Source organism: Anabrus simplex, chromosome 8 (genome assembly GCF_040414725.1).
Source record: "Anabrus simplex isolate iqAnaSimp1 chromosome 8, ASM4041472v1, whole genome shotgun sequence".
NCBI classification, from domain to species: Eukaryota; Metazoa; Arthropoda; class Insecta; order Orthoptera; family Tettigoniidae; genus Anabrus; species Anabrus simplex.
In genome coordinates this window covers 207,739,003-207,759,913 of record NC_090272.1, presented here as the reverse complement: position 1 = coordinate 207,759,913, position 20,911 = coordinate 207,739,003, and the positions used below count along the sequence as shown (strand labels likewise).

Below are 20,911 nucleotides of genomic sequence, written 5' to 3'. Positions count from 1 at the left end.
TCCAGAAAGCGAGGTCCTTTCCTACATAAGTTTTTGTGAACTCTAATCTTCACTTCTAATTCTTCTTGCCTATGTAGGGCTTCATTCTGGGTGCCCAAGCTCTATATCCCGCACAACTGATGAGACGCTTTATTCCTCGTGGAGACACTTGCTTTCCGAACCGTTCTGCAACAAAAGTAGCTATCCCACCAAATGCAGATTTTGGGTCCTTCTTGATCATTTGCATCACATGCCTTGTTTCCCTGGTGGTCAGTTTTTGTGGGTGACCTACTCTTCCTTTGTTTATTAGCAGGTTCATTTCTTTGAATCACTTAATTATACTCTGCACAGTCGAATTACTTCTCCCAACGAGGTTTACAGTTTTGGAATACGATTTCATTTCTCTGTTTAAAGCCGCCTCATTTCTGCTGCAGTTTCTTTTCATTTTCAATCTCTTTCAACCACTTGAATGCAAGCTCACAGCTACATGATCCAAACTGTGCAGCCACTTGTTCAGTCTTGGTGAAACTTATTATCTGACTTTTCACCCTGTTTACCATCATACCATTGTCTTGTTGTCCATTTCACATCATTGCTGAGGACTTTTACAGTCTCTCAGGATCCTGTAACATATTCATTACTCAACACAGTGTAACTTTATCCACAGAAAGCCTTATCTGTGATAACCAGTTCAACTTGCCCGATAACATCTAAATAGACATGATACTGTATAGACTTTTGGGCTTATGCTGTGTCAAGAAAATAAGGTGAAATTCTTTACATTTCACAGAGAACTGTGCTCTGCGTCACCAGAAGAAAATCTCGACTGTCCACAAGAAAGGCTTCTTAAACAATGACTTTTTGAAATTTAGATGTTAAAATAGAAGTGGAAACGGTATGTTCAAAACATTTCGAACGCTAGCGCCGTGCTACGTCTGGGGAGCCATCTGGTGGCGAATGGACGTACCATTTCCACTTCTATTATAACGTCTAAATTTAAAGAGTCATTGTTTAAGACGCCTTTCTCGTGGACAGTCGGGATTTTCTTCTGATGACGCAGAGCACAGTTCCCTGCGAAACGTAAAGAATTTCACCTTATTTTCTTGACACGGCGTAAGTCCAAAAGCCTATACAGTATCTTGTCTATAAGTACTGGACGTGAAAGCATCAATGGCATAATCTAAATATCCTGCACGAATAATGTACCCAATAACATTAAATGTGTGTGTGGACCAAGCAAGCAATACAGACTGTCACAGAAGGATTGTCAGCACTGCTGTATGGCGAAATGGTTAGCATAATGGCCTTTGGTTCAAGGGGCCATGGGTTATTTTCCCGGCCAGATTGGGGACTGTAACTTTCATTAGTTAATTCCTATGACTCGAGGGTTGGGTGTTTGTGATATTTTTTGCATTAGATTTCATATTAGATAGGGCCCCATCCTCACAGATCTGCAGGTCGCTTATACGGCATCAACTCCAAAGATCTGCACCAGCAGGCCACACTCCATTGTTATTTTAGTATTGCTCTTGAGCCTTGCAGTTTAGAATTCCCTGAACAAACCATTACGAGTTGCGGGAATTATGAAATGAAGATCTTTTAAAAATGTTCGTATGCATTAAGTATAGCCTACATAATCTTATTTGGTAGGAAGAAGATGAAGCAGAGGCTCTTCTTGGGGAACTAGAGGAGGGCCAACTGTTTGAGGACCCAGACTTCCCAGCAGATACTACTTCACTCAGTTACACTAATCCGGATGATGAAGAACTGGAATCCATTGTGTGGTTGCGTCCTCATGTAAGTACCCAGTTAATTTACGTATGTGTAGTATCATATTTTCTGTACTAAGTTCATAGAAACTTGTCCAAATTAACGAATTAATTTAAAATGCCACCTAATCGATTAATTAATTAAATTAATTTGTTGATTGAACTCATCAATACGGTCATGAAGTGGACAGCTTGCAATTGTCCAAATTAAGCGTACTATCCTGGATTTGGACCTGTCATGGTACAATGTATTCAAAATACTATTTCACTTGGGTGAGGACACAGCCGACTTGATGCGTCGCTCTAGCTAGTTTAACGAGACAACATGATAAAATATTTTATATTGAAATTTTCCTTCTTCTTTGGCTGATGTCTTCTCTTCACAGAAGATTGACGACCAACTTGGAGTAATTATTGCTTTTCAGCAGTTCAACATTTTTTAAACCAGTAAAATAGACATGTTTGCATTTATGCCTTAGTTTTGTTCTTTACACCAAACAATTTTTATATCAGTTCCACGCACTTTGCATGACTTAAAATTATTCATATCGTATTATTTGAAAATATTCCCTGATGCCATGCACAGCAGATGATTAAGTCTTTTATTTATTCCTGGTATATGACCATCAAGTAATCCTAGTGATACTTCCTTGGGTTGGAATGTCTATTAATTTCTATAGCATTGCTGGGCAAGAGTGCTATCTATCAATTGATCAGTTTATCAGGTGGCAGATTCCCTATCAATTGTTTACCTAGTATTTTTGAACTTGGAAATTTATTGAACATTTCCCTTGAAAAATTACTCCATTCCCTAATTCCTCTTCATGAAAATTAATATTTACCCTAATCTGTTCTCTTGAATACTAACTTTATCTGATATTATGATTGTTCCTACCTTTAAAAGCTCCACTCAAGCTTATTTGCCTAACTGATGTCATTCCATGCCATCTCTCCACTGACAGCTCAGAACATACTGCTTATTGAGCAGCTCGTCTCCTTGCTCCCAAGTAGGGAATTCGATCCCGGCCCTTATTTCTAATCCCGGGATTTCGGGATTACACTTGGTCAGTCCCGGGATTATCCCGGGATTGAAAGTTACAAATAAAAAACAAGATATTCTCACAGAAATCAGCTGTTTAATCAGAAAATCGAAATTTATACAAAATAAACATATTTTACAGTATACACCTAGTTAATCTAATCACTATAACTAATCAGACTTAGAGTCAGACTAACCAGATTTAAAATCACTCAGTCTCTATGTTAAAATTATTGTTTTCCAAGAATCAGTGAGATCTCTTTAAACTTGCATAAAGTTAAAAAACCCTTATGTAACAAACTATGCAAATAAACTTTAGAAATTAACAACAATCTCTCTGAACATAGACTAAATAGACGACTTTCATGTAACAACATAATAAGTAGGTAGAAAGTTTCTTAGCGAAAAGTATTCAAAAATAACATTAACCAGTCATATTTCACATTTCTAGTAAATATAAAGAAAACTAATTGAATAGCAACATTCTAGTTTGAATTGCAAAAATATGATCTGAGAAATAACAACGCGTCCAGTGTCCCATCACCAAACCTGCTTCTCAATTTGTTGCACATATATGCAATTGCTGAGAAAGCGCGTTCAGTTTCGATGGAAGCTGGAGGAATCGTTAGTAAATACTTATAAGCCTGCTCTAGGTTATAGCTCCGAGTAGAATTTGAAGACTCGTATAGTTTCATTTCTTTCTTAACAATTCTGAAAAATTCATTTTCATTTAATGCTTCAGGAGACATAATTTTCATGCTTGTTTTCTATTTCCAGCTGAAGTTTTTCTGTGAGCGTCAAATCACTTTTTTCTGTATTTGTAGGCTCGACTTGCATATTTTGTTCTTCCTCTTCGTCTTTTTTTTTACCATTTAATCTCTCAATTAAAGAAACAATGTGTTTTTTATCAGGACTTTGCTCAGACTTGAAAATGTACGCTTTATTTCATCATCTAACGCCAACGCCACATTGTCACTATGAGGATTTTGGAGGTAGCATAATACGCCACTCAACTCATTTCTTCGGCGATCTTTCATGCGCTTTTGTAAATGTATCTTGAATTTAGAAGCCAACTCGGAACTATTGTCATTTAACTGCTTAAAAAGAAAATTTAGACCAGCACCAGTTGTGAATAAATACGCATCAGTGCGACAAAATGCTTCTACAGTTAATTTGACTGGAGCCAAGACTTTAATGATTTCATCGATGAGCTCGAAATCGGACTCTTCCAACTGCACTGGATTATTAAAAGCTAAAAGCGCCTTTTTGACGCCAAATTTCAAGAAGGCACTCACTCATCTCACTCACACGGGAGAGGTAATGTACCAATGCACGCAATTGTGGTCAGACTTTCAGGCACATACGGGATGAACTCATGCGCTAAACGAGAACAGGCATTTACACACCGAAAAGACGCATAGATAACGCTTCACGCAGTCTATTTTGCATTTTTTTAAATGTTGTCAATCCCGAAAATCCCGGGATCCCGAAAACGTAATCCCGATATCTACGGGATTGAAAAGCGGTCGGGATCCCGGGATCCCGGGATCGAATCCTCTACTCCCAAGTCTTTCCAGCCCAAAGTTTGCAACATTTTCATAACACCACTCCTTTGTTGGAAATTGCCCAGAACAATTCGAGCTGCTTTCCTTTGGATATTTTCCACTTCTCATTTTTCAATGTACTGATTTCTATTATTACCATTCAGTAAATTCTTTAGTAACTGTATTATGGGTTTCCTTTTTTTTTTCAACAGGAGCTGTCAGAGGATCCTCAAATGTTCGTGGATGGCATCAGTCGTAGTGATGTGAAGCAAGGTATTCTTGGTGACTGCTGGTTCTTGTCGGCATGTGCCTCAATAGCTACCAGACCAGATCTCATTGAGAAGGTATCAGTATTCGATGACAACCTCTTATATAAAGCTGCTTTTATGAGGTAGATTCATTAAAGAGAGCAATGGGACTTCCCACTGTGTAAATTTTATGCATCTTCTACATACAAAGATTTTTTACACATAATCCCCATAATTTTTGAAGCAACTGTTTTATTTGTTTATCAGCGCATTTATGTCGAAATGGAAGAATTTAGCGCCAAGGATCTGACGTCAAGACATGGTAGCTTTCTAATCTTCATTGTCAGTCCCTCATTCTGGATCACCTAGATGATTTTTCAGCACTTTGAAAAGATGGATGTTTGTTAATCCCAATTCAGGACATTATTATCCAGTCACTGGGTGATCAACAGAAGGAAGAATTTTTGTGCGCCCCCTCGCCACCACCATCATGGGCTGCAACCTCCTAAAATAAGATGATAGAAGCTCTGGAAGTGTGATTGAATGCGAGGGAAGCAGACAATACATGCCAAAATTTACCTCATGCAAAATAAGAAATGTTTCGTCGGTGGATGCAAAGTGAGTCTCGGCCCACAAATGGCCACGGCTGGTCCGTGGTACAACAGCTCTGCACTCCGATCAGCCAACCGAGCAGAGGAGGGGCGGCCACGGCTCTACCGTGGCTCTATGCCTCTGCGTTCGGGAGATAAGACAGGGCTGTACCTCATGGCTGGCCCCAAACCGTTGGCTGTCCTGAGAATGGTTTTCCATGGTTTTCCATGTTCCTGCATTAAGGTGAATGCCGGGACAGTTCCTAGTATAGGCCACGGACACCAAACCCTCACCTTCTCCGAGCATCTCCTTTACCATAAAAAATCTCCCGGCCTGAGAGATGGCATTGCCGTCTAAGAGGCCCGCCTCCCCCTTCAGGGGAGGAATGAAAACATTTTCATAGTAGAAATGTTTCACAGTCAACTTCCCCTATGCAGACACCTTATACAAAACCTCCACCCTGCGCTCCTTGAGGGACGCAAACTCGTCTACAACTGAAACCGACTTTCAACCTATTCAATTCAATATTCATCATCTATAACTACTTTGTTTACGTCCACGGAGTCTCAAACCAAGTCCTTTTCAATTGACAACATCGCAAGAGCGTTACTATAAGTCTTTATTCTCTTCAGGGTTGAGAAGCACTTTTCTGCTTCTGATGTTGTCAAGGGAATAGTAATAACTATATTTAAAAGTTTTATGCTTTTGTCAAAGACCCTTTGCAACATATTTCGTAAAAGAAACTGAAACAAAGTCACAGCCCCAGAAAAAGTCCAAACATCATATCTCGTATAATATTTCAAGTTCGGTTCTCAGTTTTGATTTTTCGAGAAATGGAGAGGCTTCACACTCTTTGTAAAAAAGTGAGTGGGAAAATGCTTCTCAAAGCTACCAAAATTCTCAGCTTAAAACAGGTTCGCTGTCTGTGTATTGAAACCATTCTTTTGCTTGAAGAACGACCGTGTCACAAATCTCCTTTGCCGCAACTCATTTTGAGGTACGCATTAGCCCTCACTGACAGGGGCAGTGTATCATGTTCATCAGTGATGTGGTCAATTTTATTTTTCTGAACCATTTTCATAGCAGCTTCAAAACCTGAAGGTGCTCCTTTGACTTCCAATGGCTCTGAATTTTGCTTTTGCACCTGAAACCTCTTGCTTGTGATAAGGTGTTAGGCTGTCGAGAGGTAGTTTCCAGTTGATTCAAGCATTTGATGAGGGCATCTTTGTTCTCGTAAACTACTTCAACAGCCCTTGATTTCAAATTCCACCTTGTGTATGAAGCATGAGGTACTCTTTTACCAACAACTTCGTTCAGTACACCTGATCGTTGAGGGGAGTTATGAAAGATGCCGGGCATTCTACTTAAATCTGCAAAAAATTCATGGACATCTGTATTCTGGCTTGTCACTTGTGCCATGACTAAGTTCAAAGAATGGGGGATAATAGTGAACATAATGGCATCTTTCCTGATGAGAGCTTTCACTCCTGAGCGGCGACCATTCATTATATTTGCCCCATCTAATTTTGTGAAATTAACTTATCTGGGTTATCTACAACTTTCCTCAAAGAAGATTTTAAACACTCTGCTATTGTCTTAGCATCATTACTAGTGGGTGAGAGGAAACCCCAGAATCTTTCAACTGGCTTACTGTTGGGAAGAACGTAGCGTAGTACAATAACTAATTGTGCTGTAGTTGATATATCAATGGTCTCGACTGCGATAACTGAAATGAAGTGCTCTGTGGCCGTTTCCTTCTTTATTTTCTCATGACAGATTTCAAACATGCACGAAAGAAAACCATTCTGAATTACTTTCAAAATGCCGTTCATAACTTGGTTGTTTTGTATAAGATTCTCTAAGCCCATGGGTGTGAGGTTGATATTCTAATTCACAACTGTGCCTTTATTAGGAACTGGAGTACTTGGTTTACCCTTGACTAATGACCTCAAAATGTCGAGGCTGAACGGTCGGGTAAAAAATTCTTTAGTATGGTACTTTGAACTGTAAACAGCCGGTATATTACCCTCTGTTATCACACTCTCTGTATAGATGTATGGCAGTTTTCCATCATGAGTTAACAAATATGCATTTTAGCGTACTTATTGTTTGAACGACTTGCAGCAATCCTCACATTAATGTAGCACGCGGATTTCGCTGTTTAGATGGATTTGTTTGCAGTCACTCTCACCAAGACCGCTGTGACTTATGTTATAACACTGATTATATCTAGTTTGTGCTTTAAATGGGGTGAGTCTCATGAATAATATTGTATTTTTAAAGCCTTTCGAACCATTAGTTCACAAGTTTTGTTACAAAATTACAGGGTGGGGTTGGGCACTGGACAAGTATAATCCCTTCATCCATTGCACATAAAGCAGATACTAAAAGCTATGCATGGGAAATCTTTTTCCTTTTCCTCAGATAAAAATTTCTAATTCAGCTCAGGTTTTAAACATAAGACAGTTGTACACAAAAGTTGTCACAACACGCATCGTAAAGAACTAGCACAGATTCCAGGAACAGAAACATACATGCCATGGCAATAGACTACAAAGAGCTGCATTACCAATTCCAAGTCGCAATGCACTTCTTAGACAAAGACATGCAGCATGTCTAGGAACTTGTATTTTTAATACTCTACCCCCAGGAATATTAAAGATAATGAAAGGACCAAAGCTGAAAAGACGCCTGAACATCTGGCTTCTTTGAACAGATATGAATTTTCACCTATAACTCTTTCCAAATAACATAGGCTATCAAAAGTGATTTTATGATGCAATGTATTTAATGCAAGTATTGTATACAAGCCCACACACAAGCTTGCTTATGTGGGATTCATTGAAATACAGTATTGTAATTGTGAATAATGTGAATTAAAATAGTAAGAAATTCTCTTAACTTTCATTCTGACAGCTCTGGGTAGAAAGAGGTTACCTGATGAGATAAATCGCAACATTCATTACAGTTTTAACATAACTTATTATGAAATGTCAAATGGACATAACTTTAATACATAAGAATTGAGTATTAATTTATGTTCCTTATGGAATAAACCACAGTATGTTAATATAACATGTATACCGGTAATTAGATTTTAAGACTGAGTTTCACAGGAACATAGTATGTGAATATATTCATCAATTTTAGATTATGTGGCTCAAGATCACCGAGGTTTAAGGTCAAAACTAGTCCCACAACAAAGTGTGATGTTTATATAGCCACATCTTCTTTCTTTTTCTACTGCTTTTCCCACACCTGTGGGGTCGTGGGTATGAATTGCGTCACATATATATATATATGTATGTATGTGGATTTGGCCCAATTTACGGCCGTATGCCCTTCCTGATGCCAACACTATATGGAGGGATGTAATCACTACTGTGTGTTTCTGTACTGGTTGGCAGTGTAGTGTGTTGTGTGAATATGAAGAGGAGAGTGCTGAGACATACACAAACGACCAGTTCCTGAGCCAGAAGAATTAATCAAAAGCGATTAAAATCCCTGACCCGGCCGGGAATCAAACCCAGGACCCTCTGATCTGAAGGGCAGTACGCTGACCATTCAGCCAATGAGTTGGTTTATATAGTCAGATCAATAATAATAATAATAATAATAATAATAATAATAATAATAATAATAATAATAATAATAATAATAATAATAATAATAATAATCGTATGGCCTCAGCTACCGTGTGCAGACATTTCAATTTGACGCCATCTGGCTGTCTGCTCGTCAATTTCGACGTTCCGTTTTACTCTAGGCCCCCACTAGATGGCAGACCGAGTAGGCCTAAACCGAAACTCTCTTGGGCGTCTATGGCTGAGATCAATAAAGTGTATTGATTATGTGGATTTCTTTTTCATTCTAATTGTTATGGACACATGATGCAAGAGGGAGAAGAGTGAGTTCGAAAGAAGTTCTACAGAAAAACTAACAGGAAAGAGACCGCACAGCTATGTGCTTGCATTTGGGAGATAGTGTGTTCAAATCTCATTATCGATAGTTCTGAAGATAGTTTTCTGTGGTTTCCAATTTTCACACCAGGCAAATGCTGGGGCTGTACCTTAACTGAGGCCATGGCCACTACTTTTCCAATCCTAGCCCTTTTCCCATTCTTGCATCGCAGAAAACCTTTGGTGTGTTAGTGCGATGTTAAATTACTAGCAAAGAGTAAGAAAGAGACCACGAAGAAGGCCTCAAAGTGGTGGATGGATACAGGGGAGGAAATTTAGAGAGGAGGAATGATAAAAGAAATATTGGAAGTGGGAAAAGACAAGAATGGAGATCCTCGATTCATAACCCCACCCAGGAGAGAACTGGAAACTGGAAACAAGAACGGACGTGTCAATATTGGTACACAACTTATTTGTATTTCTTTGGAACTTCTTGGTTCTACAGCATACACCTCACAGTCTAGTTAGCTGCCTCTGTGGATCAGCGGTAGAGTGTCGGCCTCCGGATCCCAAGATAGCGGGTTCAAACCCGGCAGAGGTAGTCGGATTTTTGAAGGGCGGAAAAAAGTCCATTCGACACTCCATGTCGTACGATGTCGGCATGTAAAAGATCTCTGGTGACACATTTGGTGTTTACCCGACAAAATTCATTCAATCTCAGCCATAGACGCCCAAGAGAGTTTCGGTTTACTTGGTCTGCCATCTAGTGGGGGCCTAGAGTAAAACGGAACGTCGAAATTGACGAGCAGACAGCCAGATGGCGTCAAATTGAAATGTCTGCACACGGTAGCTGAGGCCATACGATTATTATTATTATTACAGTCTAGTTGGTAAAAGCCATTTGCTTGTTGTACTTAATTTCCATTCTCCTCAATTATCTTTCAATTTTCTATGAATACACTTTTGAAGTATTTGAAACTTTTCACTGTTTATCTTGCCCTGTTTTCTTTCTTTCTTCCTCTGTTTTACTTTTCTCTCATTGGATAACCTCTTTTCAGAAGTGTGTGTTTTCCACAACAGGTTGTACGCCCTGGGCAAGTATTGTCTGGAGATGATTATCGAGGAATTCTTTATATCTGCTTCTGGAGGTTTGGACAATGGGTGACTGTACACATTGATGATCGGCTGCCAGTGAAGGATGGTGCTCTTCTTTATGGCAGCTGTGCAGACCCTAATGAATTTTGGGTGGCTTTCGTGGAGAAGGCTTATGCTAAGTAAGTAAATAGAAATACAATGATATGATGGGAAATGGGATAAAAAGTCAAGTTGTGAGTTTTACCTAGAGGAAAAGTCCACTCAGTTTTAATTACTATATTAATAGGGGGAGGGTACTCCATGAGGATCACTGTAAGTATTTTGATGTTAATTGAAGGAAATAACTTAATTGGGATAATCACCTTAAAGAGATTGTAAATAAAGGTTGCAGATCTCTTCATATGATTATGAGGGTGGTATTTAGGGGTTGCCGTATGGATGTAAACGAGAGAGTGTATATGTCACTAGTAAGACCTCAATTGGAGTATGGTTCCAGTGTATGGGACTCTCACCAGGATAAATTTATTTGAGAACTGGAAATGATCCAAAAGAAAGCAGTATGATGGACAATTACTGACGAAAGAGCAGTGTTATGAAAATGTTGCAGGCTTGGGAGTAAGGAGACGAGCTGCTTGATTAAGTGGTATGTTTTGAGCTGTCAGTGGATAGGTGGCATGGAATGATATCAATAGATGAATAAGCTTGAATTAAGTTTTCAAAAGTAAAAAGGATCATAATATGAAGATAAAGTTTGAATTCAAGAGGACTAATAGGGGCAAATACTTGTTTATACCAAGAGCAATTAGAGATTGGAATAATTTACAAAAGTAAATATTTGATAGATTTCCAGCTTTTTTGAAATCGTTTAAGAAAGGGTTAGGTAATCATTTGATAGGGAATGTGCCACCTGGGGGATAGCACTAAATACAGATCAGTGGTGATTGATTGATGATTGATTGATTGATTGATTGATTGATTGATTGATTGATTGATTGGTTGGTTGATTGATTGATTGATTGATTGATTGATTGATTGATTGATTGATTGATTGATTGATTGATTGATTGATTGATATGCCTATCTATATAGAGTAGGTGTAGGTTTATGAACTTAACTTTTCTTTGAAACAAGATAATATTTCCTTTTGACTTGATAATTTTTTGTCAATATGGATGTTCATGGATGTTCAATTGCTTTATTAATTGAAATTATGTACAGTACTCTAAATGAAGTCAAATTTACAATGTATTTGCGTTATTGTTAAATTTAGACATTTCTTTTGCTTTGTACTGTTGTAAAAATATATATTGTATGTGCAATTAAATGTGTGTGAACTGTATTGCATCACTAACAAATTTTCTGGATTTTCAATCATCTGAATCAGACCTGGGTTCTACTGTGCAATAAGTTGGTGGGTCTTTTTTGTCACTATACCTGCAGTTTATGGTAAATATTTGTACTTCATTGGCCAAATTAAAGGGATGAAGAAGACAAACTAAGAAGGGAAAGAGAGCTGTAAAAGAGAAGACTTGATCATGCCATCACAACAGATATAGTTGGATTTATTGGTCTCAAAAGACTACCTGTAGCATCATCAAACAAATTGTTACAAGTGTGAATATTGCTTTGGCTCTGTGCACAACATTATTCATGATTATCTGAATTATTCACTCCAATGTTCCTAATGGATTCATTCATTGGGACAAACATGTTGAATATACGACGTGGACATTATGAGATACTTTCTATCTTCACTGTCTTAACACAATTTGCCTTTTACTTTGTGCTATACAAGTACTTGTATTAATTTCAGAATCATTCAACATTTACCCATAGCCCACCTGGTGGCTATGATTATTAAGGCATGAAATTTATATGGTCTGACACCGTGGTTAGCCGGTTCAAGTCCTGTAGGTTGAAAAAAATGTTGCCATCAGAATGTTGGCCGGCAGGATAGGGCAGGTGGTGGTATACAATTTCTAATCGCCAGATTGCGTGCCAAAAGCCTGGATTCAGTTCCAAATCCTCCGCAGTGCTCATATGGAGTGAGGGATGCTGCTGATGGTGATTCTTCTGTAAAGCCTTCAGGAGACCTCTTGGTGCTATTCACTAGGAGTCATATATCATGTCATTCATTCCAACTCCTCCAATGAGGTTGATGTCAGGAAGGGCATCCAGTCATAAAAATTGATAAGAAGATTCATCTCACTTCATACCCGACACCGTAGAGAAATGGGGCAGAGGTTGGATATTCATTCAGCATTTACCCATCTGTCATCAAAATCAGAGCAAGTTGGCTGTGTGATGTGTAGCTGTTAGTTGCATTCAGGAGATAGTGCTTTCAAATCCACCCCTAAAGATGGTTTTCTGTGGTTTCCAATTTTCATCCCAAGCAAATGCTGGAGCTGTACCTTATTTAAGGCTGTTATCATTTGCTTTCGAGCCCTTTTCTTTATCATCATTGCCAAAAAACCTTTGAGTTTAGGGTAGAACTGGTAAAATAAATACTTGATGTTTGTCAGTAAAAGCATCTTTTTTAAAAAATTTCAAAGCATTCTTTTTGAGTTTTAGAGCATTATTGCATTTTCTTGCATTTTATTATGCATTAAAATCTTGTTCATAGTAATTACTCATTATTTTATGTATACTTTATTTTTAACATAAAGTAGGTAGCTATGTTAGCAATAAATTTAAATTTCCAATTTGGTTCTCAAATGGGCAAAGACTAGGAAAGTTGAACAGATCATACCTTGGAATGCTATAAACAAGCCAACCCTCTATAAGCCAATAACCTATTTTGTACCTCCAAAAAGAAATCCTGGCTAAAGGCCTGCTTGCAGTTGCCAGTTTTGAAGCTGAAGTCTTTTACCAGAATGATTATATTTATAAAATGCTCCTGATGTTACATACCTGTATATTCTTCTCAGGCTTCATGGCAGTTATGAAGCTCTGGCCGGTGGTCATGCTTTGGAGGCCTTCGTTGACTTGACAGGAGGACTAGCTGAGAAACTAGAGGTCACACCTGAACTGTTCAGAAAGTTAAGAATTGCATTCAGCCATGGAGCATTCATTACATGTGCCCGTAAGGTATGGTATATATACATACCATGCTCATTTGTACACCATGCAATGTATGCTTTTGATATCACACCTTCACGGCACAATGCATGCGATCTGCACTTCTTAGTTAATTTACTTTTGAAGCTACAAATTAGGGAGTGGCGAATGGCAAGCTTACAGAAGAGTCAGAGACAAAGGTAGGATAATTTCCTTAAGTTGTCACAAGAGGATGAACTCTGGTTTCTTCTGTAAAAATATGTAAATGTCATTTTATCTTCATGCATTCTCTTATATGCAATTTTGAATATTTCATCAGCACTTTTGAGCAATGAAGGTCCTTTCCTGAAGCTAAGTGTGATTGTATATTTACAGTATAATCTCCATAATCCGGCCATTATTAGTCCGACACGTCTAGTAATCCAGCAGTTTTTCCTGCCCAAAGTACTCTATTAAAACATCCAAATTAAGACTAATTTTATATCTGCTTTTGTCATCATCTACTTAGGTTATTACTATGCTGCAGTTCTGTGTTCCTTGTACAGATGCCTATTTTCATGTGCATGTTCAACTGTTCTTTGAACAATGATGAACTCTGAGAAATGTTAGCAAGAAACATTATCGTTAAGTGAAAAATAAGTGTGATATCCTTAAGAAACTTGATCAAGGTGAGAAACAATGATTTAGCAAACCAGTATACTGCCAGACTTGCAACAATATATAATATTAAAAAGAACTGGGTGACAATCAAGACTTTTGTAAGAGCTGCTGCATGTGGAGACAGACTATAAAGATGAGGGATAACCCAAAAGTTGACAAAGCGCTCTATGCTTGGTTTTTTTCAGAACTTAGCTGAAAAGTACACATTGTGAGTGGCTCAAACGGGTGAGGCGCTGGCCTTCTGACCTCAACTTGGTAGATTTGATGCTGACTCAGTCCCGTGATATTTGAGGGTGCTCAAATATGCCAGCCTCGTATTGGTAGATGTACTGGCAAGTAAAACAACTCCTGCGGGACTAAATTCTGGCACCTTGGCATCTTTAAAAACCATTAAAGTAGTTAGTGGGATGTAAAGCAAATAATATTATAACGAAAGTACCTACCTATTAATAGAGATATTCTTAAAGAAGAGGTTAAGTTCTTGCACAAACAGATTACAGGTAAGATGACCTTTATGCTAGTGATGGATGGCTAGGCAAGTTGAAAATATTTAACCTCTTTGAATATGTACAGTTTATTATTTTTATGTAAAAACAAAAGTTATAGTCTAAAAATCCCTGTAATCTGGTGTTCTTTTCTCCTGCATCTGAACAGACCTTACTGACACTAGTCAGCCTTTTCTTCCTTTCTGTGCTGGGTATCTTTGATGGGAAGTGTTTCGTTGTTACCCATTTGGCAAATGATGGTTGCAGTAAAGAACTCTCTTATTCCGCTGCAGCACTGTTAGCAAGAGAAACTGACACCTCCCTTATGAAGTTTCCAAGCTGAAAATGCTTATTAGATTGCTGAGATTTCTTTTAGAGCAAGAATACATTTACCACTCCTATCATCATGATGTGAAAGAAAGCTTTCTTCCACTACTTGACAAAGGGTAGTATGCCTGCAGTCCTTGCTCAACTCCAGTTTTTTTTTTTAATGTTCTAGTCTAGCACTTCATGGGGTTTGAATTTTTCTACAGTGCTCCTCATACTTTGGTTAGTAGTGCATTGGAACAACTTTTCTTCACAGTGGAGAGTGTGAAAATGTCACTGGTATCCTTCCACCTAAGGGAGAACAGTTCATTTAACTGCCTAATGGAGAACCCTCCTTCTTTCATTTTCATTTTTATCATATCTGTGGGAAGCCTTTTCTGTTCTTCATAACTGTTTAAACTCCTAACGTTTCTCACAACATTCTCAGCAAAGACGGAATTGTGTAAAATTTATCCATGAATATTACATGGACTTTACTTAAGTAGTAATTATTACAGAGCCTAGACATCAGAGGCTCAATATCATTACTTACACCATTAGCTGCTCCCAAACAGATTTCAGAGTTTAAGAAAATAGCCTGACTGAGCTTCTGACAAAATATATAATTTTATTAATGCATTTATGAGGCTTATTTTTCATATTCACCCTAAAACCTACTTGCGTCTAATTTGTTAATTTTTTGGTTTCTACATTCCACCAATTACTTTTATGGTTTTCAGAGCCTCTAAATGGACCAGTGTCCTCCTCAACAGTCTACCATATATAATGAAGCTTGACTATAAGTATTACAAAAATCACTCTGAATGAGTGGCATTCATTTAAACTAAAAACCTGCCGCAATAAAAACGATTTAATGTGAACCTGAGCGGCACTCAGGTTTCGTATGCATGGGAGTGTTAGCTGATCCAAGCGGTGTTTGGGCTTAGAGGGGAAAGTATTAATTACAAGAAATTGATAATATCCCTGATCCTCAGAGCTCATTATATGAAAGTGTGTAGATTTCTTTTTGCTAGTCGCTCTACATCGCACCGACACAGATAGGTCTTATGGCGACGATGGGATAGGAAAGGCTTACGGGTTGGAAGGAAGTGGCCGTGGCCTTAATTAAGGTACAGCCCCAGCATTTGCCTGGTGCGTAAATGGGAAACCACGGAAAACCATCTTCAGGACTGCCAACAGTGGGTTCGAATCCACTATCTCCCGGATGCAAGCTCACAGCCGCGCACCCCTAACCGCACGGCCAACTCACCTGGTAGTGTGTATATGTAATGACTTCACTACTCTAACCAGATTATCGCCATTGCATGTACAGAGGAGTCCTGAAATTGCCTTTACTCAAATCAGATGTTCAAAAGTGTGACCGTTGTTATTTAAAAATGTCCTGACACATCTCCAAAAGGATCTTCCTTACAAACCCTAACTGATAGACTTCAGTGGAACAGCAGACTTGTCTGAGAACATGAAATAGTATATCAGAAGAAGTTGGTTCTATGGCATATGCAAGTACATGGTCTTTCAGATATTCTCAGGAGTTAGGTCAGGCAATCTTGATGGCCAATCTTTAAGGGTCTTTCCTACCAATCCATTTACAGTATTTTAGAACTTCCTGTGAAACACATGAACTGCTCTATTACTGCAATGAGCTGGATGTCTGTCTTGTTGATACCACATTCTGTATCTGATATATAAACTAACATCCTCCAACAAATCAGGTAGATAGTGTTTAAGGAAATGTGCATAACTTAGTCCTGTCAAAGTAGTATGACTCAGTGTTACAGTTGCCAAGAATTCTGCACTACATATTCACTGACCATCTTGTTGATGCTCACATGTTGCACCCAATGAGGATTCTTCTGCCCAGAAATGCACATTATGTTGATTTACTTTGCCATGATTAGCAGAGTAACTCTGCCAGAAAACAGTATGAAAGGCAATAGATCGTATGTATGAATCTGCAGTCTTATGATTGAAATCATTTTCATGCAATTCCTGTGCTGGTGCTATGTGATATGCTTTTTGTCTTTGCAGAACGTGTCATGCCAAACTCTTGACTAAAACCATTAACAGCCGTGATCGCATGTGTTCTTACGTGAGGATCTACTGTCACAGCACCAAACTCATACACTGTAGTGGCCCAAATATATGACACCCTCACATATAAGATGACTCTGAAAGTTTGGTAGGCATTTTCCAAAAAGAAATTAAATAATGAATGTAATTACAATATATTCAAGCTTTCCTATAATTAAGATAATTTAATAATCCCTAAGGTAATTCTAAGAAAGAAAGTTTATTTTAATATAAAATATTGTGGGCTTTCATCAGTTATATTACATAATGCTGATAGGCAACCAAATTTATCAGTATAATTGCTGGAAGGCAGTGGGCAATAGTAGTGTAACATCATAAAAACTGTCCCTAACACCATATCATTTGTTTACACCACCCCAGGCTTGCCTAAATTTAGTTAGTAGGATGCTGCTCACATGTCCTCTCTAGTGCCTTCTTTCTCATAACTTTGTGAATTATTAGATAAACCTGGTTTCATTTCTCATGCACAAATTCTGTAACCAGCCTATCAAATAAACAAATCCCATGACACTACAGCCCTGATGAGCCTTGGCCTACCAAACGACCACTGCTCAGCCCGAAGGCCTGCAGATTATGAGGTGACACATGGTCAGCGTGAATTATCTTCTTGGCCGTTAATTCTTAGTTTTCTAGACCAGGGTCGCCATCTCACCATCAGATAGCTCCTCAGCTGTAATCATGATGGCTGAGTGGAGCTCAAACCAACTCTCAGGTCCAGGTGAAAATTCCTGACCTGCCTGGGAATCAAACTTGGGGCCTCTGGATGAGAGACAGGCATGGTACCCCTAGACCGTAGGGCCAGCAACCAACCTATCAATTTTGTTAAATGAAATGGCGTGTGGCTTTTAGTGCTGGGAGTGTCCGAGGACATAGTTTTGTTAAATTTTCTTCTCTTGGACCCTCTGAATAACTACCTTTATGTGCCGGCATTCTTAGACTATGACCAGACAGGCTTTTTTAAACGTTACATTTGTCTGTTGACCAATGAAGGAATATGTCCATGGTGATGTGAAATATGACATGTCTAGACACTGGAAGTTGCCATGCAGTATCAAAGCACAAAACCATCCTCAAGGTCACAATGTAGGTGAATTGATCCGAGCTCTCTTTCAGTAAAGGACGCAACTTTTAGTGGCTAATGTACAGTATGAGCGACTGGGTCGCTCACCAGTTATTAGATGTATCCATCATTTTCTCTGTCATTTGTGCTTATGATGTCATCCAGCAACCAATAACAAAACAATCACTTTAATACTGTTGACTTGCCAAAATGCATGATGGTCTACACCAGTATTTTCCAATCTTTTTGTCTTTAAGTACCACCTCCCCTGTTTCAATTCCTTTAAAAAGTACTACCAATATCAAATCTAAATACAATAAGGACACTCAGAATCAAACCTCGCTTTCAGCAGCCCTGAAGATGGTTTTCCGTGGTTTCTTATTTTCACACCAGGCAAATACTGAGGCTGTACCTTAATTAAGACCACAGCTACTTCATTCCCACTCCTTGCCCTTCCCTATCCCATCATCGGCATGAGATGTATCTGTGCCTCTGTGACGTAAAATAAATTGAAAGAAAAAGGAAACTCAAATATTTAAAGACTGAATTGTATTCTGAAAATAAATCCTATATTCTTTTTTATGGCTAGGTAAGTAATAAGTAACATGTATTTTAATTTCAAAATGTGAGTAAAATAGATTTCAGTAATACTAATGACATACGGTACATGAGTTTATTTAAATCAGGCTGAATTTTGCTCATCATTATGGTTTTTATCTTTGATGAACACTAGTCTTGAAAATCCTTGCTCATATAAATATATCATCAAAACGGGGACCAAGTAATTGATTGTTAAAGGATGGTTAGAGAAGATATTGTTCATCACACACAGTATTTTGATCAGATCCAGTCTTGAGAGTCAATAGTTTTGGAGAAGTAAGGAGAGAGAGGTCCTTAGCCAGGTTGTGACAGTCGTTTCTCATCTCTGCTAGTACATCAGGATCACCTACCTTGTTGCATACCACCAATTGAAAAACACTGGTGTGCACCAAGGGCCCTACAACAAAGGCAAACCAAGCAAACCCGATGGCACTACAGCCCTTGAAGGGCCTTGGTCTACAAAGCGACCGCTGCTCAGCCCAAAGGCCTGCAGATTACGAGGTGTCGTGTGGTCAGCACGACAAATCCTCTCGGCCGTTATTCTTGGCTTTCTAGACCGGGGCCGCTATTTCACCGTCAGATAGCTCCTCAATTCTAATCACGTAGGCTAAGTGGACTTCGAACCAGCCCTCAGATCCAGGTAAAAATCCCTGACCTGGCCGGGAATCGAACCCGGGGCCTCCGGGTGAGAGGCAGGCACGCTACCCCTACACCACAGGGCCGGCCTACAACAAAGGCAGCTATATTAAAAATGCATTTTGTAGTTGGTATGTTCCAAAACCTCTGCCGTTTAATGAATAGATAAAGAGTGATTTAACATAAAGTCCAGCTGGGATGAACAGATTAAAACTTAATGTTTCATTCCTGTATAATTGTTACATTTAATAACACCCATCTAGCTATAGCCTCAAACATCATAGGTTACACTCAAAAATAACAGAATTTATTTGTTACCTGTACATTATCAGTATGTTTTGCCTTGCGTAAAATGTGCAATTTGAATGATTCGCCATGACTGGAATAGTGACCAAGATTGAATGCATTAACAAAATGAAGTCAACCCAACCAGCAACAGATTACAGGCCACAAAGAAGAAAAAAAATTGTTGAAACTTGAGAAATCTTGATTTATTCATGAGCTTTAGCACAGCTAAGATGTGTGCGACAATTTTTTCTGCAACAAGCCAGGGCAGATAGGGAAAGATCCAAATGGACCTTTACAGAAGCGATTCTGTAATTGTTAGTCTGTTCATATAAGACAACTACGGTTTTTATTAACACATTTTTACATTTAAAAAATCTTGTATTTGGACCGATAGAGTAGTTAATTTTCTTTACATGTCGCAGCTTTATTTCGTAGGTAGGACTTCCTTCGAAAGCTTCCACTTTAATTTCAATTTTTTTTGTAGAAGAGCCACTGCTACAGCATGTCTTCTTTCAGGATAATGCACATTTGAACCTTGCTTGCCTCATCTGCATTTTAGTGGCATTCACCCAATATTAGCATCAGGTCAATCTTTTCATTTGTTGAGTACCATAACTCATTTTGTACTGAACCAACTTCAAATACTTTATGCTTTGGGAAACATATTTTCACTGATACACTGTGATCCTATAATTGACTGCATTTCATTACCAGAAAACAGCTATATGCTTTGAATATCCAATCAGCAGGCAAATATAAACAGAAAGAACATGTATTGATGCATTGGTTAGGTAGTATAGGATGCAGTCCTACTTTAACTTGAGAAGGTGCTAACATAAGGGCCTAGGAAAATAGGAACATTCCCAGAGAGGAAGCTAGGTGGACCGAGGTTAGGGAGCTTTCCATCTGTAAATCCATTTGTCTTTTATTCACTGACAACAACATGTGTACAACATTATGTATAACATTATAGCTGAGACACTCTTTCAAAAGTAAACCAATAAACTCCTATTGGCCTCTTACGTATAAGACAGAACAGGAGATCTGTTATTCCCAGAAAATATAATAGAGACAAGTAGTTAACATTAAAGAAAAGAAACGGCCTTCAACTGGCCATAGGCCCCTGGACTACGAACCTGGCCCATCCAAACAGCACAGCACACATAGAAGCACAACTCAAATCCACTTACACACACCCATTCGCGGCCACAAGCATTAACCTTTCACTCAATACACACACATACAACATTCACTCACGACTTACGCTCCGATGTTCGCAGCCCAGAAGCCTTGGGTTCGAAAGGAACCTCCCAGTAGTTGCTCACGAGAGCGACAAATAATTAGTGAGAATCTAACGCTGGATGCAACCAGCCACCAAGACTACGTTTGAGAAGGGAAGGGGAAGGGACAGGAGGGGGAACAACCAATGTAGAAACTCACTCACAGCGCAGGCGCACTTCAAGTGTCTGTAAGAGTCTTGTGAGAGAGCGTAATAGAAGTTTCTCGTAACACAATTTCTTAAATATAAAATGAAAATATTTCT

At 38.7% G+C, this 20,911-nt stretch overlaps 1 protein-coding gene across 1 annotated transcript in view; it reads left to right on the top strand.

The window, feature by feature from the left end:
- Nucleotides 1–20,911, top strand: part of LOC136878701 (calpain-A) — a 191,126-nt gene that overhangs the window by 149,497 nt on the left and 20,718 nt on the right. Inside the window, exons 4-6 of the mRNA XM_067152127.2 lie at nt 1,630–1,776; nt 4,544–4,675; nt 10,150–10,343. Coding sequence (XP_067008228.2) covers nt 1,630–1,776; nt 4,544–4,675; nt 10,150–10,343 — 473 coding nt within the window. The remainder of the gene's footprint in view (nt 1–1,629; nt 1,777–4,543; nt 4,676–10,149; nt 10,344–20,911) is intronic.